General features: G+C 41.5%; 1 protein-coding gene across 2 annotated transcripts in view; it reads left to right on the forward strand.

Moving 5' to 3' along the window:
* Fchsd2 (FCH and double SH3 domains 2) overlaps positions 1-23847 on the forward strand; it is a 213222-nt gene extending 189375 nt beyond the window's left edge. For both annotated transcript variants that reach the window (XM_036187261.1, XM_036187271.1), the window contains 7 exons: positions 9800-9934; positions 16009-16092; positions 16211-16388; positions 16783-17003; positions 17802-17931; positions 18023-18105; positions 21926-23847. In XM_036187261.1, coding sequence (XP_036043154.1) covers positions 9800-9934; positions 16009-16092; positions 16211-16388; positions 16783-17003; positions 17802-17931; positions 18023-18105; positions 21926-22009 — 915 coding nt within the window. In that variant the 3' untranslated portion in view covers positions 22010-23847. The remainder of the gene's footprint in view (positions 1-9799; positions 9935-16008; positions 16093-16210; positions 16389-16782; positions 17004-17801; positions 17932-18022; positions 18106-21925) is intronic.
* The last annotated feature ends 2463 nt before the right edge of the window (positions 23848-26310 follow it).

Genomic DNA, 26310 nt, shown 5'->3' on the forward strand with positions numbered 1-26310 from the left:
AAAGAGCTGCAGAGCATGGTGGTGTGCGTCTTTGATCCTAGCACTCAGGTGCAGATGGATCTTCTTAGTTCAAGGCTGACCTTCAGCCTGGACCACAAAGGCAGGGCATCCAGGACTATATAATCAGACCCAGTTTGAGAGAGGGAGTAGAGGGACAGAGAGATACTTAGTTGTTGGGTAACTAGAGCCTACAGAGAGCTATCCAAGAATGGATTACTGCCAGTGACACCATGAGCCACTGAGTCGCTCATCCCTCCCTTCTGTCATTATCCTGCCTTCTCTCATTTAAACCCATAACTCAGTTTAGAGCCTAGCCCTTAAAATTACATAAACAAATAATAAGGAAGGCTAGTTTTGCATATTTTTTCAGTCTAATGTTCCTTGTCACTGTATAATCTTCCTAATCCTCCTTTTAGAGTCTCTGTGGTCATTCTATGTAACATTTGCATGTATACAATTGTTCATTCATAATAAATATGGCTTTTACATGCATGGATTCAACAAACACAAATATGAAATGTTTGGTTTTTTTCCATTGCATCAGTACTGAAAATAGAGACTTTTCTCTGATCAGTATACCTCAAGCATGTATATAATATAGCAACTATTTCTATAGCATTTATAGTCTGTTAGATATGCATAGGTAATATTTAATACTACACCATTTTATGTAAGAGACCTGAGCATCCATGGAGTTTGGTTCCCACAAGGGATCCTCGATACAGTCCTTATTGGATACTAAGAAACAACTAAATTTCTTTTTTCAATTTTGGGGTTGTTTTCTGTAATACAGATTCCCAAAGCATGAGATTTTTATTCTTTCTAGTCTCCTTTTTTCCTAGATTTTCTGGTTATAACTGACACTGTCTGCATGACTTCCCTCAACAGTTACACTAGGCGATCTGACAGTCAGTCTGCTTTGCTGTGCAGCCTCCCTAAGGATCTGACATTTGCAGAATTGCAGAGAAATAAATCCTGATTCCAGGCATCTTGAAGACTGTGCTGAATAATGTGGTTGAAAGGCAAGGAGATTAATATGCTTAACCTTTACTCTCCAGCTGCCTAATGTCCTTGCAATCAAATAGAATTTGTTTTTAAAATATGAAAACCTGTTTGTGGGCTTGAGCTAATCCCAATTAAAAGAAAGAATGGATTTCTATAATGAAATAAATAGAAACTGTAAAAAGAATATCCTTGCAAAAAATCTTCAATTGCTTTCATATTTATAGTACTTTCAAAGGGACAGCAGTCTTTTATATTGAAACTAATAAGATCCATGTTCTAAAAAACCCAAAATTCTGGTGAAATTGACATTTCAAATTCTAGTAAGATCAGTTTAGTTTACTGCATTAAGTATGCTTTCAGCCACCCTTCTCGTGAGACCCTTTGCTGAGCGTTGGCTACATCTAAGTTAATATCTACAGTTGAGAGAACTTGTCTCACTTGCCAGTAGCCAAGACCAAAAAGGGAGTGGGACTGAAAATCCCACTGAGAGAAGTATATCCAGCTGTACAGTTCGTTGACTGTTAGCATAGCTATAATACACTATTAATCCCACTAATCGGCACATATACAGAGGAAAGTACTTGTCACCAAGCTTGGTGACCTCAGTGATACCTGGGACCCATATGGTAGAAGGAGAAAACTGACTTCTGAAATTGTCCTCTGAGCACTATATACACACATACACAACACACACACATACACACACACACACACACACACACACACACACACACACACCCCAAAAAGAAAACATGGTAATTTTAAAACATTGAACTCATAGAGGTAGAATTGAATAGTGTTTCCCAGAGGCTTGGATGGTTAGGAAGCATCGGTCAAAGGATACATAACTGTAATAAGATCAGAAGACTGAAACTCAAGAGATCTGTTGTGCCACAAAATCACTATAGTAGAGAGCTGGGGAGATGGCTTGGTGGTTGAAAGCACATAGTGCTCTTCCTGAGGACCTGAGTTCAATTGCCCAGCATGCAACAGCCTGTAACTCCAGCTCTGAGGGAATCTGACACCTCTGACTTCTGGGCACTTGCATTCATGTGCATATATCCCCTACACACACATACACATGATTAAAATAATATAAATCTCTTTCTAAAAATCCCCATAGTTACCAGTGGTGAAATGTTTCCTGTATTCTTCCCAACGCTGGGAGAAATACTGCTAATATTTGTTATCATATTCTTGAAAAAATTAGTAAGGAAAGCAGATGCTATGTGATTCATCACAGAAATGTGTGGTTAAATAAAGTGTGCATGTGCATCTGAAATCACTTGAATGTCCAACAAAAAAGAAGATGAGCTAGATAGGTTGGTACACATAATCTCAGCTACTTGAGAGGCTAAGGGAGAAGGGATTTGAGGCTAGCCTGGGCAGCCAAAACAAAATAAATAAACAAAAAATGTAGTGATATTTCCTTTAAGTAATGGAATAATATGTAAATGTTGTCAATATTATTGTTAACAATATTTATTTTATGTGTAATAAGAGTTTTTAGAAAATTACTAATTCACATTTGTAAAAACTTAATTTGGGGGGAGATTTTTTGGTTTTTTGAGACAGGATTTCTCTGTGTAGCCTTGGATGTCCTGGAACTCACTGTATAGACCAGGCTAGCCTCAAACTCAGAGATCCATCTGCCTCTGCCTCTGTCTCTGACTCTGCCTCACAAGTGTTGGGATTAAAGGTGTGTGTCAACACTGCCCAGCTAAAACTTAATGTTTTATCCAGTTTGATTTCTGTTGAATACAAAAAATAGTTTCTTCTTTTTAAAAGTGTGCTGGAGATGTAGCTGGATTGTTAGAGCACTTGACTAACATGCATGAACTCCTGGGTTCAATCCCCAGTACCATCTAAACCAAATGTGATGGCATATACCTACAATCCTAGCACTTAGGAGATAGAAGCAAGAGAATCAGAAGTTCTAGGTTGTTCTCAGCTACATAGTGAATTTGGGACAAACCTGGGCTACATGAGAGCCTTTCTCAAAAATAATTAAAATAGTGATAATACTAATAAAGTTCCTGTGACAGTTTCTTACCCATGGTCATGTCAAAGAATATTCATCTCATCCTCAAGATAAGCACTTTCCCCCCATTTTATCATCACCACTAAAAGAAGTGGGGCTCGAGTGTTAGTTATGTCAGGTGTATTTGTACATTATCTGCATGAGAAGAGTTAGTTAACATGTTACTCTGAGTGTGTTTACAGGTGAACTGATAGGCTTGGGAGACTCAGTATCTCCTCAAGGCCTGAGTAAGGAGAGGTGACGTTTGAACCCAGAGGTGCCTCTACAGCCCTCAGACTTCATGCCCTTACTCTATGGGGTTTCTCTGTGTTCTTCTAATCTCTGTCATTTTAATTACTGTGTAGGTCTTTTTTTTCTTTCTTTCTTTCTTTTTTTTAAGTATCATTGAGTGTTTTATTTCCAGTGCCATTAGTGGTTATGTTAAATCTTTGTGTACTGTGTGACCAGTTGACATTTAAATTCCCAAGCTTAATTGGTATTTCAGCAGCTTTATTGAAGGTTGAAAAACATACATTCAATTGCACATGTTTTAATGTATACATTCTGATGTTTTGACATATGTGGGCACTAGTAAAAGAATTACAGTTATGACAGTAAGCATATTTATTATTCTCTCAAACTTTCCTCATTCTCTTTTGTTTGTTTGTTTGTTTGTTTGTTTTTGTTTTTCAAGACAGGGTTTCTTTATGTAGCTTTGTGCCTGCCCTGGATCTCGCTCTGTAGACCAGGCTGGCCTTGAACTCACAGAGATCCGACTGCCTCTGCCTCCCAAGTGCTGGGATTAAAGGCATGTGACACCACAGCCTGGTTTATCTATTTTGTTTGTTTGGTTTTTTGGTTTTTTGAGCCTCATTCTCTTTTGTAATCTCATTCATTTTCTATTCCTCAATTAACCACTGTGATCTACTTCCTGGCACTTTAGGTTAGTTTGTATTCTGGATTTGTATAAAGAGAATCATATCTACTCTTCTGCATGGAACTTTGAAAACTCAGTGTGATGATATTGAGGATCACACGTTATTACTATATGTTAACATTTGTTTTCATTGCTGAGCAATATTGCATTGTATAGCTGTAGATGTCTACTATCCTTCTACCCATTGTGGACATTTGGTTGTTCTGGGCTATTTTTTTTTATTATTATTACTTAAAATTTTGTAAGTCTTGAATTTGGGTAGGATAAGTACTACCAACATATGCTTTTGACTAGGATATATAATGGGTATATATTTAGTGTTTTAAGAAACTAATCCTGGTGACACAGGTCTATGATTCAGTTACTTGCAGCCTGAGGTAGAAAGATCACAAGTTCAAGATCTGGACTACTGTGTGAGTAAGTTCAAGGCTAGCCTGAGCAACTTACTGAAACCCTATCTCAAAATTAAAAAAAATTTTAAAGTGCTAGGGAAAGGCTGACTTTCTGAGACAGGATCTCCATTTATAGCCCTGACTGGCCTAGAACTCACTATGTAAACCAGGCTGACCTTGACTTTCCTCTCTGTTGGGTTTGCTGATGTTGACACTGCCCAGCAGAGGCTGTTCTCCTTTTAATAGACTTTGATAATTTGGCTTGAGTTTTGTTGTTACTGTTAAAAAAAAAAAAATTGTTCTATCCAAATTACTGAAGCTCCTGGGTAAAGTTGTTTATAATATTGTGATTATTTGCTTCTCTGGAGGTCTGTAGGTGTGTCAGTCACCACTCTCATTCCGGTAGGGTTTTGTCTCTTGGGTTTTTGTGACCATTTGGTTCTAATAAAGGTTCATCAGATAGATGGCTCTCTACAATGAGCTAACTTTGGGTTTCATTTGTTGTTGTTTCCTTGTTTTATTAATTTCTGCTTAGATTTTAATTATTTCCTTTTTTTCTGTTTAATTGGGATTTAATTTGTTCTTTTGTGACTTTTTCAGGTAGAGGCTGGGATACTGATATTAGACATTTTCCCCTTTGTTGTGGAGGCATGTGGTAAACATTCCTTCTACATATTACTTTAGGTTCTTTGCATGGTTCTGCTAATGTGTTATCATTCAGTTCAAGATACTTTCTGACTGGCTTTTCAGTGTCTTCACTGAGTGGTAACTTACTTAGAAATATGTTGTTGAGCTTCCAAATTTTGGAGAGGCTTTCCAAATACATTTCTGTTTTTGATTTCTAATTTAGTTACACTGTAGATCAGTAACATACTTCAGTTCTTTGAAATTTACTGAGACTTCTTTTGTGACCCAGTATGTGATATACAAGAGTGTGCATTCTGCTGCTGTTGGGTACTGTGTTCTACAAATGCAGTTACATCTACTTGGTAGATTGCCCGTGTGTTCCATATTCTTGCTGATGTTCTGTGAGCCCCACCTGATGTGCTATGCCTTTAGGGGAAACAGGAGTCATTTCCAAACCTGTGTGAGCTCTAGAGATAATTTTCTCTGATCCTTCTAGGTGGTTCTATTCTAGCCTCAGCTACTTTATTCATACTCATATACTAAGCACTTCTCAGCTGAAGACTTGAGGCCTCTGCAAATTTCCTCTGCAAAGGATCTCTTTCTGCTCTCCTTGTTACTTCGGTCTGAACTCTAGCTGCCTTGGCCTTCGTGAACTCCCAGTTCTACTCCTCAGTTCACAGGGCACACCGTCCTCAGCCTGGAAACTTTTTCTGACAGTAAGTTGAGCAAATTGTTTCCATTCCCCAGACACCACTGTCTTGTTGCTTGGTGGCCTGTGTCTTGAAAACTTTCATATATTTTGACCATACTTTTTATGTTATTACATTTATTTACTGGGAGTGGGGCATGCCATGTTTATCAAGTAGAGGTCAAAGGACAATTTGCAGGAGTCATTCATTTACTCCTGCACCATGAGGGTCAGGGATTGAATTGAGTTGAAGCTTGGTGGCAAACAACTTTACCCGTGGAGCCATCTTACAGACCCATGGCCAATTTTTTTCAGTTGTTTCTGGTGTGAAATTCAAATCTGGGTCCTAGTATTCCATCTTGCTTTGAAACAGACATTTATATCTTATTGCTTAGACAGTGTTTAGAGTAAGGTTCTCTGCTCTGTGGTCACTTCTCTGTTCAAGTAGAGTTCAGAGGTGCTGGTCAATTTCTGCTAGTAGCTCCTTCCCCTTGTATTAGGTGTCAGTAAATTCCTCATCTGATTCTCTGTGCCTCCTAAAACCAGTAAAAGATAATGACTTACTAAGTGCCTCTCATTTGCCAAGTGAGTGTTAAAGGTTTAAAATGTATTGCCTCCTTTAATCCTTATGATAGCCCTGTGGAAAAAATAGTTGTCTTCATTAGCAACATGAGGTGTCACTGAAGTTTAGAAACCAAATGACTTGCCCAGAGTCACACACAGCAAGTGCGTGATATAGGCAATATTCACATCCAACCAGTTAGACGGAGGCCCATTGCTTCCCTCCCTATGCGAGCACCACGGAGCTGAAGGTGCCAGGAGAGAGCCACTACAAAAACTAACTCCCACAGGTTCTTCTCACTGCCCTTGCAGGAAGAGTAAGCATTTTACAACAATTAAGGAAGGAAATGCATAAGTATGGCTAAGAAGAAAGAAAGAAGTGTTGAGAGTGTAGTCCTTAAGATAAGAGACAAAGGAAGACTGAGATTTTAGAAATGCTGGGTCAAGAAAACTCGAGAACAATGAAGAGGATGGAGGGGAAGGAGGAAATTAGTCTTAGATGTTGTGTTTTAGAAAGCTGTTAGAGCCAATCAGAGCACCTGACAGTGGCTCCTGTTGTTACGAAAGCCTTCTAGTCTTTTCTGTGGGAATAAATGTGAACTGAAAACAGAGGAGGCAAAAGGAATATTTAGTATCAGCAGCCCATGCTGGCAAGATAAATCGTTCTGGACTGATTCCCAGTACCAAAGCACATTGCATGTTAACATTCTGTATATATTTTTAGAAACTTGTTCTAACCCCATTTTTATAAATGTCTGTATTTTGTGTAATACGCTAAAATGTCTGTAACTTTTCATAGAGTGTGAAAGCAAGTTCTTCTGAATATATAAAATATGTTTAAGAGGCTAGAGAGATGGCCCAGTGGTTAAGAATGTTTGTCCTGCTCTTGCAGAGGACCTAGTTCCAAGCACCACAATAGGTGGCTAGCAACTGCCTGTAACTCAGGCTTCAGGGGATCTGATGTCTCTGTCCACTGTCTGGTGTACACACACACACACACACACTTAAAAATAAAATCTTTTAAAAGAAGAAGAGAAGGAGGAGGAAGAGGAGGAGGAGGGACTCTTGATTGGCCATGGTAGCCCTTACCTGTAATCTGAGTAGTCAAAAGGAAGAAGCAAAGAATTCCAAGTTTGAGACAAGCCTGAGATACATAAATTTCTGGCCAGTCTGGGATACATATTGAGACTCTATCTCAAATAAACAACCAAATGAAAACTGTAAAACTCTGTACCTTGTAAACAATAATGCCTATGAGCTACCTTCAGTCCCAACAAATGTTGTATAACTTTATCTCTGTGACTTTGACTACTCTGCATACTTCTTAGAAATGGAGGTGATAGAGACAGCTGACCGGTGCTAGTTGGAGCTCACTGACTCTGGACTGACAGCTCGGGAACCTGCATGGGACTGAACTAGACCGCTGACTGTGGGTGACAGCTATGTGACTCTATCTGTTTGTGGGGTCCCTGGCAGCAGGACCAGGACTTATGCCAGATGCATGAACTGGCTTTTTGGAACCCATTCCCTGTGGTTGGATACCTTGCTCAGCCTTGATACAATGGGGAAGGGCTAGGCTCTCCTTCAACTTGATATGCCAGACTTTGTTGACTACCATGGGAGGCCTTACCCACTCTGAGGAGTGGATGGGGGTAGAGTGGGAGGGAGAAAGGGAGGGAGGGGGGAACTGGGGTTAGTATGTAGAATGGGAAAAAATTTTAATAAATAAACATTTAATAATAAAAAAAGTTAAAAAAAAAACACAAAAGAAATGGAGGTGATGTTTAACCTTTTGTGGATGGCTTATTTCACTTAGAGTAATTTCTTCAAGTACATCCCTATAGTATGGTATGTCAGCCAGCATTCCTTCTTTTTTAAGACTGAGTAATATTCCATTATATGTATGTACTGTGTTTCATTTACCTATTCTGTCAGTGGAACTTTGGCGGTAGTAATATTGCTCCTGTGAACATCAGTTTGCAAACATCTGTTCAAGTCTATGCTTTCAGTTCTTTTAGGTATATACCCAGGGAAATTTCTGAACTATATGTAATTCTATGTTTAATTTATTAAGGAAACATTATAGTTTTTCCACAGCAGCTGTGTCATTTACAGTCCCACTACAGGGTTTCAGCTTTGTTACATCTTCAGCATGCTATTCTCTCTTTTCTTGATGATAAAGACCCAAATGAATGGAAAGTAGTATCTCATTGTGGTGGGCTTTCCTTGACTGTTTTTTATTGTTTTATGTTTGTTTGGGGTTTGTGTTTTGTTTGTTTGATTGATTGGTTGTTACAGGGGTTCATGTAGCCTAAACTGGCCTACACTCATTATATAGCCAAGGATAATCCTGCCTTTGCCCCGCAAGTGCTGAGAGTACTACCAAGTGTCACTCTGTAGCCTAGACTGGCATCATACTCAAAGCAGTCCTCCTGACTCAGCCTCTTGAATGCTGGTATTACAGACATGATACATCATGCCTGGCTTCACTGTAGGAATGAATGGGTTGGTTGCTTTGTTTGTTCTGAGACAGGGTCACTTGTAGCTCATGCTGGCCTCAAACTTGCTATGTGACCTTGAATTTCTGATCCTCTTGCTTCTGCCTTCTGAGTGTTGAAATTGCAAGCATGCATCACCACCACACCTGGTAAATGGAGTGTGGAGGACAGAACCCAGGTCTCACTGTGTATTAGACAAGTACTCTTCTAAGCTGAGCTGTATCTCCGGCCCCTTCTTGTGATTCTTATAGTGTCTTTCAGTAACAGAGCACCTTATCATATTTAATTCTGCTATTGGTCATAGCTTGAACCCTGTGTTGGGCACTATATTTTCTAAAAACAATGTGTGAATTTGCATTTCTATCTGCCATAGTTATAGACTATTTCTCCACATCATTCCTACATGTTATTACGTAGGAATCTTTGTTTCCTCATGTTAGAATTTAAAATGTTAAGAGGACCTTGTTAGCTAGTATTTAATAGCAAAAAGTGAAGGGATACTGATAAATTATTTCTTAGATACTTGAAAAAGTTTGTTTATGACAGGGTCTCATTTAGTCCAGAACCCACCATCTAGCTAAAGCCAGCCTTTAGTTCTAGCCTCCACTTCCCAAATGCTTGAATTATACATGTGTACCACTGAGATGCTTTACTTTATTTATTGTTTGTACTTGCATGTGTGTATATATGTGTGTGCTCACACAAATGTACCGTGGTGTGCATGTGGAATACAGAGGACAATCCTTGGGAATTGGTTCTTTCCTTCCACCATGGGATCTGCTGGTGAAACTCAGGTCATCAATGTTTGCATAGCAAGTACCTCTACAAAACCAGCAGCTTCCCAGCTTGACATTTTACTTTCGTGTGTGTAACTCCAAGTGGCCTGAAACTGTAGATTTTAAATGTTTTCTGGTCTTTATAACATGGAAAATGCAGTTGAGGACAGCCATTTCTGTGTGGTTGAATTGATGAATTATTTTGAAACAATCAGATTTAAGTGATTTTTTTTCCCTGTTTTCTACCGTTTTCATGAAATAAACAAAGTAGCCAATGGCTTCTAATTTTTCCTAGCTTAACACAGATGCTGAAAGAGAAGAAGGAGAAGAGTTTGAAGACAACATGGATGTTTTTGATGACAGCAGCTCCAGCCCTTCTGGCACTTTAAGGAATTATCCACTTACCTGCAAAGTTGTTTATTCCTATAAGGTTTGTGTCTCCCCTTATGTTGGTGATAGTAAGTTGTGACAACTCTGGGAATTCATGAAACTGACTGCTCACACTGTGCTGGCTAGCACGAAGCTGCCATCTGTTGATAGCAATGGGATGTGGAGACTCTGCCATCGACTCTTCTGCTTAAAACCCTGTCTCTAGCCCAGTGGTGTTGGTGCATGCCTTTAATCTTAGTACTCAGAGGCAGAAGCAGGCAGAGCTCTGTTCAAGGACAGCCAGGGCTACACAGAGAAACCCTGTCTCAATACCGCTGTCTCTGTTGCTCTTGAGCTACCCAAATGTACTCCGTCTCTGTGAGACCAGTGTTTGGGGTGGGGGGTTGTTTGTCTTTGGGGTTTCTTGGTTTATTTGTTTGCCTGTTTCGCAGGAATGGTATCTCCTTTGAAGACTAAGTAACACTTCCATAATAGCAAAGCACTGAGCACAGTCTTATAAACTCTCAGTGGCTAGAGTTCATGACCCAGCTTGGCATAGACCTTCCCTTAGGACTCTCCCACACCACCCCCACCCCTGCAAGATTGAGACCAAAAGAAAAATGCCTTACAAAGTGGTTGTGGGAAAAATCCAGCACAGTAGCCGCAGTTCAGACTCCAGGGGCACTCAACTCCTCCCCTGAACGTCTTTGTACTGCTCACTCCTGCCTAGAACTCCATTTCCTCAAGTCTCAACTCCCTACTTCTTTCCCTTTGAGCCCAGCTCAAAAAGCACCTTCCTTGCAGGAGAGGGCTCAGCAGTTAGAAGCTCCTGTTGCCCTTACAAAGGACACAAGTTCAGTTCCCAGCATCCACGTAGAACAATTCACAGGTACCTGTTAGTCCAACTCCAGGCCTCTGGCCTCCAAGGGGCAACTATACTTATACCATACACATAATTAAAATAAAATGAATCTTTTTTAAAATCTCTTTCCTTTAAGAAAAAAAAAAAAAAAGCCTGGTGGTGGCGCACGCCTTCAATCCCAGCACTCGGGAGGCAGAGCCAGGCGGATCTCTGTGAGTTCCAGGAAAGGCGCAAAGCTACACAGAGAAACCCTGTCTCGAAAAAAACTAAAAAAAAAGAAAGAAAGAAAGAAAGAAACAGAAGGGGCTGGAGAGATGTCTCAGAGGTTAAGAGCACTGGCTGTTTTTTCCAGAGGTCCTGAGTTCAATTCCCAGCACCCATATGGTGGCTCACAACCATCTGTAATGAGATCTGGTGCCCTCTTCTGGCCTGCAGGGATACATGCAGACAGAACACTGTATACATAATAAATAAACCTTTTTAAAAAAAAAAAGAGAAAAAAAAGAAAAAATAGTACAGTAGATTCACTGCCATTGCCATACTTTCCTATTATCAGTGCTGTATACTCTGCATAACTGTATGTACCATACTTCTGTAAGTCTGGAAACACAGATTTGTTCATACAGTCACTGCCACAAGCATGAGGAGTGTGTTGCACTATGGTGTCATGATGACAACATCATTAGATGACAACGTTTCTCCATTATAATTTTATTTTTGAGATAGGGTCTCAGTCTGTAGCCTATGTAGAAATACCTTCAGACTTGGGGCAGTCCTCCTGCCTCCGCCTCCCAAGTGCTGAGATTACAGACAAATCAATACTGCCATGCCTGACTTTTATTGTAATCTTACAAGACCACTGCATATGTTATAGTTAATTGTTGACCATAACCTCACAAAACATGTAATTGGACATTTGTGACCAGCTAAACTTTATCTTATTTGTTTTCCTATTTCTTTGTCTGGCTCCTCACTGAAGATCCACAGAAACTTTGTGTGCCTTATCTGTGTGTGTTCAGTACCTGTGACGATGCCTGGGCACAGGAAATAATTGTGGAAGGAGTAAATGAGGGATGCAAGGAAGGCATAAACAAGTGAATCCTCCTCTGTCCCCACTGTGATAAGACACAGTAGAAGAGGATAATAATGCCAGAGATGATGGGGTGGGGGAGTATAGAGAAAATTTTCCAACTGTTGTACACTGATAACCTACCAGCACCCCAGGTGCTAAATGTTGGCTACATCTATTACTCAATACCAGTAATTCCTGGGCTTTTGTCATCCATTCATTATATTTAAACACATAATACTCCTTGTTTCCTAAAAGGGTTAGAGCTTTTACAAGTGTAACTTGTTTTGATAATCTTCTGAAAATTTGAAGTCATCTTCTGAGATAGTTGGAAAGATCTTCCAAGATATAAAGCTAAAGCTTAAAGTTGTTGTTACTTCTGATGTTATATTTCCTGATGTTACTTCTTATTGTTATATTTCCTTGAAAGTTCCATAAATAGGATTTGTGATAATTAAATGGAGTGTCCTAAGCCCCCAACTGATTTCAGAAAGCTCATATTCTTCCCCATCACTTCTGCTGACATCTGATCATTTCCCTATGGTAAACCAAAGTAGAAAAATCTGTCTAGGGATCAGAAATTTACTTAGTAAATTACTTACTTCACTAACATGCAAGACTGTGGGTTCAAATCTCCAACCCTTGGCTGAGTGCTTTATCCAGAATCCATGTGATAGGAAAAGAGAACTGATTTCCAAAAGTGTGCAGACATACATGTAGGCAAAACTCAAGCAATTTTTTAAAAGAACTGGGTGTGGTGGTGCACACCTTTAATGCTAGCCCTATGGAGGCAGAGGCAAGCAGATCTTTGCAAGTTCCAGGCCAACCAGAGCTACATGGCGAGACCCTTCCTGTCCCCAAAACAAACAAACAAACCTTGTTATAAATGTCAGATACAAAGAAAGAATACCAAATTGTATGTGTATCTCCAAGATCTCTGTGCCATTCTTCAGCTTTTCTACAATGAATAAACATGAATCTTAAAACCAGGAAAGCAAAATACAGGAAATTAAAGATAGGTGAGAGTGGATTTCTGACTTACTGAGAGTATTCAGACTTAAGGGACACAGAATTAAGATTGTGTATTTAGTAGCCATTTATTAATTATTTGCTATCTGTAGTGGAGTTGAGAGAAAAAAAAAAAAAAACATAGCCCTACTCTTAAGTCATTTTAGTAGGAGACCACAGGGATGAACAACTAGCTGGAGTATTGTGCATGGAAATCAGTGTCTGAGAGATGCAAAGGTCTCCCAGAAGTAAATTAAGCAAGTAGCTCATGATGGCTGTCCTGGGAAAATATGTGCACTGCACCACAAATCATAAGTAATAGTAAGAGCTACTCTTTATTTGCTTATTCCTAATCTCTTCAGTAACCCTATAAGGAAAATATTATATCAGACATCCCATTCATTTAACAGATACTATGAACACCTCCATGTACCAGCAGTGCCTTTTTTCTAGGTTCTGGAATGTGGCACTGACCAAAAAACCTCACCCGAAATGGACCTTATATTCTAGTTGGGGGTGGGGTGGGGTGTGATGGGAAAAAAACCTAAAGACCAAGGACATCTTTTTTTTTTTTTTTTTTTTTAAGAAAAATTAAAATTTTATTTTTTATGTATATCAGTGTTTTGCCTGCATATGTGTCTGGGTACCACATTTGTGCCTGGTGACCACAGAGTCCAGAAGAGGGCATTGGGTCCATTGGAACTGAATTAACAAACAGCTGTGAGCTGCCATGTGGGTGCTGCAAATTAAACCCGGGTTCTCTGCAAGAGCAGCTGGTGCTCTAACAGCCGAGCCAGCTCTTCAGCCCTCAACGACATCTTAAGGTCATTTGCCCATAGAAACTGACTGAAGCTGGACTACTCAGCAGTCTGAGGTGGTGGCACACACCTTTAACCCCAGCACTTGAGAGGCAGAGGCAGGCAGATCTCTAAGTTAGAGGCTGGCCTAGTCTACAAAGTGAGTGTCAGGACAGCCAGGGCTGCACAGAGAAACCCTGTCTTGAAAAATCAATAAAGAAAAGGGGAAAGAAAGGTGGAGGAGGGCCGGCAGACAGAGAACAAAGGGAAGAAACAGGCAAGGAAGAGCACAGTGTGCTCCGAGAGCAGGAAAGCATATGCTGGCTCGAGGCTTTGAGAGGCCTCAGGGCCCACTCGCTGTAGACCTTGTGCACCATTACTCATAGTGCTCGCTTCTGTTGGCCTGCTGCTGTGAAGCTGGACAGTCCACATGGACCTCCATGGCTTGTCACAGGACAGCAGCATGTTGTACTCTGATCCCTCCTGCTTTGCTTTCACACACATTCAAGTCTGGTTGTATCCATACTAAGTCTTGCCATGTACTTAGGAAAGTGACTTCATTACAAAGGTCCCTTATGCTAGTGGTTTTGTTTGGTTGTATTTGGAGGTTTGTTCCTTTGAAACAGGATGTCGCTTTGTAGCCCAGGCTGGCCTGGAACTCCTCTAGTCTCAACCTGGGATTATAGGCATGTGTTACTTTGCCTAGCACACAATGTAGTTTCAGAGTAACAAAAAATTCCACAGAAAAAAATATGAAGAGTAAATGGATGGGGATTTCTTCATATTTTGAAGTTAGAAGTAATCTACTTAGAACCTGTCATTGGAGCTGGGTGGTAGTGGTACATGCCATTAATCCCAGCACTTGGGAGGCAGAGGCAGGGGATCTCTTAAGTGTGAGGCCAGGCTAATATACAGAGTGAGTTGCAGGACAGCTAGGGCTACACAGAGAATCCCTGTCTCAAAACAAACAAAACAAAACAAAATCTGTCATTAGAATATTCTGAATGGTCATTCATCTTCAGTCCTGTTTCTATGTCAGGAAGCTATGGCATCATTCATAATCTGGGTTTTGATGAAATATGAAATGTGAGCCAGGTGGTGGTGGCGCATGCCTTTAATCCCAGCACTCATGAGGCAGAGGCAGGCAGATCTCTGTGAGTTCAAGGCTAGCCTGGGCTACCAAGTAAGCTCCAGGAAAAGTTGCAAAGCTATACAGGAAAACCCTGTCTCAAAAAAACAAAAAACAACAACAACAAAAACAAAATGTGAAATGTGTTTCAGGAAGTTACTCTCAACAGTTGTAGTGCAGCATACCAGTAATCCTAGCACTCAGTAAGTGATGCAAGAGGATCAGAAATCCAAGGTCTTCAAGGTCATGCTCAGCTATATAGCAAGATTGAGGTCAGCCTCGGTTACGTGAGATCCTAAATCCCACCAAAGAAAAGGAAATGTTTCTCACTTTATTGCCTTCTGTCTGTCTGTATAATTTGGAGATGTTTTGTACTTGAGTCTGAGATTGGAAGAACGATAAAGCCTTGTGAGATAGTAGGACTTGGAGAAAAGAAAGCTCTGAAGGCTTTTTGCTAGATAACTAGAAGACACATGTGACAGACAAGACTCTTAAGGAAGCCTTGCTAGAGACTCTTCTCCTGTGGAGTTCCCTCTGGAGCATCTGAGTTTCCTCAGGTTCTGTTTCTCAAAAGCAGACATGGTTGTGAGTGCCAGCAGAGACAGTAAAGCAACTACAGCTAGTGGAAAACATCCATTTGGATCAGTTCCAGTCTCCATACTCAAGGCGGAGCAAAACCCAACCTCAGTCATTGGCTTGCTCATAACTTCTTTGGGCCACAACTTCACAGTGATTCCAGAGGAGCCCTAGGCACTGCTCAAGCTACACTGCAATCCATGTACATAGTGTTTGTTTCCACTGCATGCACTTCCATGATAGCCTCTGGTAGTACTGCCATTCAAGTGCCTTCTCAGTTACTTATGCCTCCCAGGTCATCTTGGTTCTGTGCTTATTCTTGCCACATTGACCACCATTCTTCAGAAAATGGCAAGGGTGACATTTGGAATAAATGGAGGCATTGTGCTGAATAACTTATGGCAGATAAGCACAGCAGAGAAGCGAGCTGGAGCCAACATCCAGGCCCTTTGCTTCCAGCATCGCACTCTGCTCACTGAACCCGATTACCTCTTGAGGATCCAGTTTCTGTTGCAGTTTTATTTTGTTTAGTTTTCTGAAGTAAAACTTCACCTCATTATGATAGTTTTACGACACTAAAATTTTGTTGCTCAAAATCATTTCAATGTTTTGATCCCTGGCTTTTGTTATGACCAGCTCACATCTGCTCTTTATCTAACCTTTTTATTTTGTCCATGGCCATCCTACATTGCAGGCTTCTCAACCAGATGAGTTGACCATTGAGGAGCATGAGGTGTTAGAAGTGATTGAAGATGGAGATATGGAAGACTGGGTAAAGGTAGATTCCTTTGCTCATATCACCCCTTCTTGTGATGTTTTAGGCATTTATTTTGGTTCTTGGGATGTTCTGTCCAAATTGTGTATATAAACCTGTTTTTCCCCTGTCTTTTGCCCAGGCTCGAAATAAAGTTGGACAAGTGGGTTATGTTCCAGAAAAATACCTACAGTTTCCCACCTCAAACAGCCTACTGAGCATGCTGCAGTCCTTGGCTGCTCTGGACAGTCGGTCCCACACATCCAGCAATTCCACAGAAGCAGAACTCGTTTCAGGCAGCCTCAATGGAGATGCTAGTGGTAAAGACTAAAATAAGACACTCAGTCTGGTCACAGTTCTGACCTAAACTAGTACCTGGAAGTTACTTTATGTCCTATGTCTTCCTATATTTGATAACACTAGTCCTGTTTAGCAGAAGCATAAAGTTACTTTCAGTGAATAAAAACTTAGAACTTAATCTTGTCTTATATGATGTTTGCTAGTTGTTATGGAGCCCAAGGGTGGAGGTGAAATCTGTCCAGCTGGCTAGACATGATATGTGTATACCTGTTGTTCTAGTAGTCGGGAGTTTGAAGCAGAAGGATTGTGGCAAGTTTGAGACCAGCTACAGAAAAGACCTTACCTTATCTTAGAGTCAAGGACAAAGCAGTGCATTTGTCTGTTCTTATCAGTTTGTCTTTCTCTTGCTTCCAGTCTGTTTTGTGAAAGCACTTTACGATTATGAGGGCCAGACGGGTGATGAATTGTCCTTTCCTGAGGGAGCAATTATCCGTATCTTGAACAAAGAAAACCAAGATGATGATGGCTTCTGGGAAGGGGAGTTCAGTGGTCGAATTGGCGTTTTCCCATCGGTGCTAGTGGAAGAACTCTCAGCCTCAGAGAGTGGCGACACTCCGTGGACAAGAGAGGTTCAGGTACACGAGAGGAAGAAAGACAGACAAGCCTCTCCTTCATTCTGTTCCTCGATAGCCGGTGTCTGCACAACTGGATTTGGGAAACTAGAGGCTTATTAGGACGTTGTAGAAAATGACCATCTTACATTCCATTCTCTTTCCCAAATTGTTCTCTCTGAATTCATTAAAGAACTGAATTTCACATAACATTTAAAAGATGATTTTGCTGGAGAGAAAGAAGCCAGGGAGGGGATGTATTATCTTCATCTAGCTTCTGAGGTACAGCCCTTAGCTGGCCCTGCTACCCCTGCCTCTCCCAGGTCCTACCCGTTTTCTCTGGGGCTCAGTTTCCCTCACCAGAGCTCAGTGTTGTTTTACAGGAGATTGTCAGTTTGATCTGTCCTCTTTGGAGGTCTGTCCCACCAGGTCTGGAAGATGGAAGGGTAAGGCATGTGATTTAGAGTACTTAGTCTGACATGTAGAAAACCTAGGGAAGTCAGGAGCTCAACCAATGATTTTATCTTCACACACAGATACCCTTTGTCCCCATTTTGTTCTTCACAGGTTTAGCCGAATTGCCTAATAGAAGAACCCCCAGAGAATGGTTTGACTCAGTAACTGTTTAAGATCAACTAGAATCAATAAAATAATGAAATCTGAGAGGGAAGGGTTAAGTGAAATACAAAGTTGAAGTTTCAGAGTTTCGTTTAGGACAGTTATAACTTAGCTCCAGAGAAAAGGAAGGCATGCTGAGTAGCGAAGCAGCCAAGCTCTCCTTCCTGAGGCAAGCATCTCATAACTCTGCCTCCTTTGCTGCAGATCTCTCCATCCCCCAAGCCGCACACATCCCTGCCTCCACTGCCGCTGTATGACCAGCCTCCCAGCAGCCCTTATCCCAGTCCAGATAAGAGGAGCTCCCAGTTCTTCCCCCGGTCTCCTTCAGCCAATGGTAAGCATCCTAGGCACATGCCCTCAGCACTCACAGCTACAAATAGCATCTTTACTGTTCAGTCATCAACCTCTTGGGTTCTCTCCCTCAGAAAACAGCCTTCATGCCGAATCACCAGGGTTCTCACAAGCATCAAGGCAGACTCCTGACACCTCATATGGCAAGCTGCGGCCTGTAAGTCTTATATTTTAAAGGGTTGTAGATTGCATAGTTCTTCCAAATTGAAAGTGAGAAATTCCACACAGCAGACTAAGGAAATAATTCCACCCAAGTCTGGTTTAGTGGACCATGGAGTTTATTCAGGCTACTTACATGAGCATGAATGAGAGATTTGTTAGAGGAGCATGCATGACTCAAAGTAGCTGTATCACCAAAGAACCAACACAGCATAGGTGACTACTCTCCAAAGCTACATTCCTAGAATTTTAAAATTCATTGCAAAATCTCATCTCAACAATTGCTGCAATTTATTTAATAATATAGAGGACGTTGTGAACCCCATAGCTTTCAGGAGCTTTCTAAGTTGTATATCTTTGTTTACTTTCTGAATTTGACTTTTCTTTTCTTTGGTAAATCTTACCATACAGGAGGGAGTATGTAGACAAAACAGCTAACTGTTCAACATAGGAAATTGCACTTTTTATGGGGGGGTGGGGGAGGTTTTCGAGACAGGGTTTCTCTGTGTAGCTTTTCGCCTTTCCTGGAACTCTCTCTGTAGACCAGGCTGGCCTCGAACTCACAGAGATTCACCTGCCTCTGCCTCCCGAGTGCTGGGATTAAAGGTGTGCACCACCACCGCCAGGCTGGAAATTGCACTCTTATTTGTGATGTGAGTGGAGGTAGAAATCATTACGTCAAGTGAAAATATGTGGGGCACAGGACAGCAGTGTTGACATCTTCTCACTTATATGGAGTATATATTTTAAAAGGTTTTCTCATAGAAATTGAGAATAAGATGGTATTTATCAGAGTTTGAGGAAAATAGAAGTAAGAAGATGAGCAAAAGTTGGCCAATGGGTAGTAATTAATAGTTACATAGAAGTAAAAACTGCTGCACAAGTTCAACCTAGAGTAAATACTAGTATTAAAATGCACTCTATATTTTCAAAAGCAAGGGAAAGAAATTTGATTGTTTCACTATAAATAAATTAAATATTTGATAAGATGAATTTAAATTATATAAATTGGCTTATTTTTTTACTTAAAAAAAAAAAAGAAGAAATTTATTTTTCCCCCATGGCCACTCTTGTTACTGATCTTCCATACAATGATTTGGGGAAGTAAAAAGAACTATTGGAAAGAAAGGCTATAAAGTGAGTTGGATGTGGTGATGGTGCACGCCTTTAATCCCGGCACTCAGGAGGCAAAGGCAAGTGAATCTGTGAGTTCTATGCTAGTCTGGTCTATATAGTAAATTCCAGACCAGATCCTGTCTTTTTTAAAAAAAAAAAGGGGGGGGGGGAGGTGTTGGAGAGATGGCTTAGCAGTTAAGAGCACGTGCTGCTACTGCAGAGAGTCTGAGTTTGGTACCCAGCACCAACATACGTGGTGGCTCACAACTATCTGCAACCCAGTTCCAGAGAGTCCAATACCCTTTTCCAGCCTTCTCAGTCACCAGAGATGCACATGGTACAAATACATGCATATAGGCAAACACTCATACACATAAAATAAAAATCATTTTTCTTGAAAGGAAGGCTATAAAATAACTGATCTAGTCTACATTGGAACTTTCCTCACTGAGCCAGAGAAGATCATAGAGGGTCACTGTGAGTGCTTAAATACAAACACAACACAACTGTGAAGTGAAGCAGTTTCTTAGCATACATTTATTAAGAGCCCATTTTTCAATTGGGCTGTGGTGGCACACACCTGTAGTCCAAGTAGAGAGGCAGAGGCAGGCAGATCTCTGAGTTCAAGGCCAGCCTGGTTTACAGATCAAGTTCCAAGACAGCCAGGGTTACACAGAGAAACTCTGTCTCCAAAAAAAAAAAAAAAAGAGCCCATTTTTTCTGGGGGCTGAAGAGATGACTTAGCAGTTAAGAGCACTGGCTACTCTTCCAGAGAACCTGGGTTCAATTCCCAGCACCCTTTGGCAGCTCATCTGTAACTCCAGTTCTGAGGATCCAGTACCCTCTTCCAGCAGTCAAGGACACTGCATATACATAGTAGGCAGACAAAACAGTTACACACATTACAGTATATTTTTTTAAAAGAACATATTTTTCTGTGTTTGTGTCTTTGAAGGACATTGAAATAAGATACATTTGATGACCTCAAAGAACCGTAAGATCTGAAGGATATTTTGTGACAAGTAGTTACCTCTGCAGTTAGTGGTTTGTACCCTGCACTCTGCTGTCATTCCACTCTCATCTACCACTACACTCCCAGGCCATAGCCTGAAAACTGGTAATCTAGAGAATATAAGGCAGCTTTATTTTATCTGAATTTGATCCTTGATCCACTAGCTTCATTCATTCAGCAGACATGCTGTAAGAACCTTGATGGAGTCATGGGCCATCTAATTCTCATTGTTATAGGAAGACATTGTAAGGTGATAATCAGCATGGTGTTTTGTTACTTATACATTTTGAAAGCCTTGCTACTGGCTGGGCATGGTGGCACGTGCCTGTAATTCCCAACACTTGGAAAGCTGAGGTAGGAAGATGGTGAGTTCAAATCCAGCCTAGACTATATAATAACAAGACCTTGTCTCAAAAAGAAAAAAAGAGTTGCTCTGGCAGCTTAGGCAGATGAGGGAATCACTAGAAGGCTGGAGCAGACAATGTCAGCAAGGCTGCCAGGTGAGGGGGATGGAGTGAGGAGGACACGCATGTCCATCTGTGTAGATACACTTCATGGTTCTGTCTTGGCTGCATGTATTAAAGTCATTGGTGATCTCATCTACTTCCATGACCATGAAAACCATTCCCTACCAACAACTCCCACATTCATGTCTCTCTCCTGAGCTTTGGCTTATGGGATGGCAGCTAGATGCCCCAGACCCACAAACTCAGCAAAATGGAGTTAAATCTCTTCCCTTCTGGGCATGTTCCTTCTCCATCTTTCCTGTGTAGAGGAGTGGGAGCCACGCCCTCCTCCAAGTCTTGGAATCATTCCTGCTGTCTTCCCAGTCCCAGCCTCCTACCCCTCAACACAGACATTTACCGGAGTAGTAAACCAGCTAGGTTTACTCTCAGAACTCTCCACTGTTCAGGTTCACATCCGCACTCATCCAGATGACCAGAACATCTAAGTCATCTTCAAAGTACTTGTGTCCACCTGCAGTCTAAGCTGCTGAGTCATGTTTTCCACCCAGATGTGACACTCCTTACAACTAAGCAACAGCTTCTCTCCACATACAAAACCCAAGTTTGTTTCTTTTCTTTCTTCAACTAATGTTTTCAGTGCTGGGGATTGAACCCGTGGCCTTGAGCCTGATAAACAAGCACTCTACCACTAGGCTGTATTCCCAGCCCCATGTTTTTTAGTTTGGTTTGAGACAAAATCTCATGGTATAGCCCAAGCTGGCCTCCATCTTTCTGCAGTTCTCTTGCCTCTACTTCCTGCATGCTAAGTATTACAAACATGTACCACCATGTCTGACTATCCAAGTTTCTTACTATAACTTAGTGAAGCCCTTCACTTCTTGCCCCAGCCCATCTCTCCAGCCTCCCTCCCTGTGCCTCTGCAGAGACATAGTGAGCAGAGCAGTTCCATTCCCTTCACTTTGCCGTCTCCAGACCTTTGCTTTGGAGAAAGGTTTTAGGACTGCAGCAACCATATGCCTTGGGACTTTATCCTAACAAGCAATCTGATCTGACATTTCATGTAGAATGGGGCCTGCTTTTCAGGGTAGAGGCACAAAGAAAGCTGGGAGCATTTCCCAGACCCTCAGGTGTCAGTGTCTATGAAGAGGAGCATTGGAGCTTTCCAGGTGCCAGGTTCTGAGTCAGGAAGCTGACTGACAATCCTGTAATTGTTTCCTGCTCAGGTTCGGGCGGCACCCCCACCACCCACACAGAACCACCGACGGCCAGCTGAGAAAATGGAGGATGTAGAGATCACACTGGTGTGATAGTGGGTTTACCTTCCGTTCTTGCTACAATCGAGGCCGGGCTTGGAGTTTGGCCAGTCGTTTCTAGGCACCTTTGCATGATGATGACTCTTGAACAGAGCAAAACTGAGGAGGATTCTATGTGACCGGTTGGCCTGATTGTGCCTTTTTTGTTGTCATTTTCTGTCATCTCTCCTACCATAGCACAAACCATAGCGGGTCCTAGAAGCAGAGGGGAGCAGCTCTCATGCCTTATGGAGGCCCATTTTTATATGAGACTCAAGGCCAGGCCCAGATCCAGGGCACAGACCCAGAATTACTGATCATGTGCACTTGTACAGTATATTACTGTGGCCACAAGGCTGTGGCAAAGATCTCATCTTTCTTCAAGTGGATTTTGCTCTTCTGATTAAGTATTAATCAGATTATGTTGGCTATATAAGGAAACAAGAAGGATCCAGGAGAGGCTGGCTCCTCCCTGAGGTTCATATTCATACTGAAAATGCAACTTTACTGGGAAGAAAGTGGACTGCCTGAGCTTAGCACCAATTACATTAATGCACATCTCTTCCACAACTAACAGATTTAAAATAACAGTGTCCTTTGTATTAATATTTATGCCATTCATTTAGTATTAGTGGGCTAACCTGGAGGGGCTGAAGCCACATCTTGCCCATCACATAGACTAGTAGAAGGGAGATTATGGCAGAAGCAGCAATGGAGCTTCCAGATCTGAAATGAGCCACTTGAATGTTCTTTCCGTCTTTGGGTATTTCCCTCTTAGTTTTACAGTGTATACCCTCTGACCAGTATCCTTTGAACCCAAGTATCGGGCTGCAGTAAGGACATGGGCCTATATTGTGCAGCTTCTCTACTGGGAAGGCCCTTATATTATTTTTATTCCCAAGCCAGAGTACTGGCCCAGACACTGGGTTGTAATTGGTGCAGATAGACCAGCTGTCGCCTTCAGAAAGTGCAGCTTCAGGTCCTACTGCCCTGACATTGTCTGGGGTGAAGAACCTATGAGCCCTGGAGGAAACCTGCTTCCTGTGGAAAGGACTGCACATCTGCACAGGTGAAACCAAGGAGACCAAACCTGCAGGTCCTGGAGAGCCGCAGCAGCAGGGCCCTGAAGGGCTGCCCGCACTATGGACTGTGGGTCTTCTTGACCTAGGGAACAAAGTGATGTTTGCCAATTCTCTTTTACCTTGGTTAGGAAGTGAAATTCACAGATTTAAAGGTTGTATGATGCTTTGAAATTTCCATCCCTCCTGAGAATCTCTAAAAACTTGAAATGTTCACATGTCCCCGTGGGATTTTTGACTGATGATCACTTTAGCGATGATACTCTGGTGAATCTTCTCCATGAATCTGAATTTTTGTTTTTTGCATTTATCAGTTGATCTATTTGAGGTCTTTTTATGTTTATCAAACTTATTCTTAAGTTTAAAAAATTAAAGGCTGTTTTAAGATTTTCAAATTTGCTGATCTTTAAAGTGCTTGTAATAGAGCATTTCATGCCACCCTGTCTTGTATTCTCTTTAGCTAACCAAATTGTCCTTGGATTTGAGTTTCCCATAACCTCAGTTATTTGAACTCTTTTGTTATATTAAAATATTTTTTGGAAGAGCTGCTAATTTTATTTTAAGGAACAAAGTTGTAAAAATATGCCTTTTTAAAAAATAACCCTTCTCTCCAGGCCGCATAACCCAGCATCACCATGCACAGGTCAGGGCTCAGAGGGAGCCTCCGTGCAGATGCGCTTTCTTTACAGTGGCTGAAAAAATTTGTATTTATTATGTATAAAATGTTGAATAATAAAAAGTGGAATTAAGTTTTCCAAGTGTCCTGATAAAAAAAAAGAGTTGATTAAACAGGCTTTGAGAGAGATAACAGAGGAGAAAAATGCTTCTTCCAGAAACACTCCTGGGCGATGCTTAAACCACTTACCATGTGCAGAGAGCAGAAAGTGAGTCCACCCAGACAGTGAGATCCTGATGCTATTCTTTTCCAGCAAGAGAGGAGAAAAGACAGGTTATGTATTGGAGGCCAGGACTAGTAGGCATGCTGGTGATTTGGTTACAAGATGAGTCCCTCTGGCTTCCAAACAACCACAAGCCAAGGACTAGGCGCCCAGCCTGGGTGTGGAAGAATTCACAAATTATGATGTGTATGTGAGCTCAAGTGTGTATGTACCACAGCACATGTTTGTGGATCGGGATAATTTTTGAGAGATGGTTTCCTCTCCACTTTGCTGAGGCAGGTTTCTTGTTTTTGTTGTGCTGTGTACTCCAAGACCACCCAGCTTACCGAAGTGTTAGTTTACAAATGTGTACCACTGTATCCTGCTGTTTTCCCTATGGGTTCTGGGGACTGAATACAGGTGGCCAAGCTTGTGCAACAAGCACTTTTACTCACTCACTGAGCTGTCTCACCAGCCATGGTTTATCATTCTTTTTGATGGCTGCACCATATTCAGTTGTTTGGCTATGTAATCATTTAATCATTCCTTTAGTGAAGGGCATTTAAGTTGTTTCTAGCCACTTGCTTCTAAGAAATTGATGGTAACATCACTGTATATTTCTTTATAAATTTGTTCCATCGTAAATATTGGACAAATTCCTAAATGTAGAATTTGACAGAAAGGGTATATATTTACTTTTGTTAGATTTTTGGCAAATTGGCCTCCAAAAGAATTGCATCCATTTACATTTCCACCATCAGCATATGGAGCAACATAGACTTGGAAGTCAGGTATGGGTTATTAAATCCTGGCTGAGCCACTTGGGGCAGCTATGAGGACTGATCCTGTGTCCTGCAGCCTTTCTCAGGAAGGACACAACGTATGTAGCACAGGAAGGCATACAAACACCATTTGCACTATCACCTCTCAGCCTTAAAGGTCTTCAGGGCCAAGTGTTCTTTTCCATCCCCTAGCCACACAGTAACGCACAGGAAGAACAAGGTTTGAAGTGCCATAAGTCTGGAAAAGACTGTAAGGACACATCTTCTGCAGTGAAAGCAGCTCACTTTCAAGTCTGACACTTGGAGATGTGGTCTTCTACTTAGGTCAGAGTTCGGCTAGTTATCCTACCCCAGTGTCATCCATGTTGACTTCCCTTGTCATGGGAACTAACTAAGCAGTCAACCCATAGACCTACTCACTGTTCATTACCTGGTCCCTGACTCTCCAAGCCTAGGTCCGTAAGTTAGAGTCAGAGTAGGAGGATGTTTCCAGCTTTAGCCCTGCCACTACCTAATGGGACATCCTTTCCTCCCAGCTGCTACCACTCCACCTTTTAAAAAATGCAATGAGGTTAAGAGCACCAACTGCTCTTCCAGAGGTCCTGAGTTCAATTCCCAGCAACCATAAGGTGCCTCACAACTGTCTGTAATGAGATCTGGTGCCCTCTTCTGGCCTGAAGGGATACATGCAGACAGAACACTGTATACATAATAAATAAAAAAAATTAAAAAAAAAAAAATGCAATGAGCCAGGCAGTGGTGGCGCACACCTTTAATCCCAGCACTCGGGAGGCAGAGGCAGGTAGATCTCTGCAGCCTGCTCTACAGAGCGAGATCCAGGACAGGTACCAAAACTACATGGAGAAACCCTGTCTCAAAAAAAAAAAAAGATATAATGAAACCCTCCCCCTAGACCAGTTGAATTATTCTAGATGCAGGAGGAAACTACACAGCTCAGTGTTTGAAAATAGACATGGATTTCCTTGGGTGGCCAGAGAACCAGAAAATTCAGGTCCCTGGACTCATCCCCAGAGACAAGGCAATTATGCTCTGTATTACAGTGACACTCCCAGGCTGTACCAGTCACACCACAGCTCTAGGATTTGGTTCTAATTACTGCCCAGTTCTCTCTTGAATGGCCTATGACAGCAGCTGGCTACACTAAATCTTTTGCATTTATTTAGTGTAAGGTGGTATATATACATATGCATCAGAAATACAACCAAATTACAGAGATTTTATGTCAGAAAATGGAGAATTGAAATTTTTGCTGCAATCCTGCAACTTGACATAACCAGTTTAGTTTTCCCCCGGACCCTTGCTGCTTTAACAAACAACCACAAGAACACCAGAGTGTATTGACCCAGTGGCCAAAAAAACACATTGAACTCTTTTGTAGACCTGTGGACACCCTCAGCCCTGATCTCAGTCTCAGCTCTCAACTTCCTCATCTGTAACTTGGGAGTGAGAAGATAATATAAACCGCCTCAGATCTAGGATTAAATAAGGTAATGTATAAATGAACTGAAGATTATGACTAGTTGGATGTACTTCCAGCAGACATGGTACCATGGAGT

The sequence above is a fragment of the Onychomys torridus genome, chromosome 1 (assembly GCF_903995425.1).
Source record: "Onychomys torridus chromosome 1, mOncTor1.1, whole genome shotgun sequence".
Taxonomy (NCBI): Eukaryota; Metazoa; Chordata; class Mammalia; order Rodentia; family Cricetidae; genus Onychomys; species Onychomys torridus.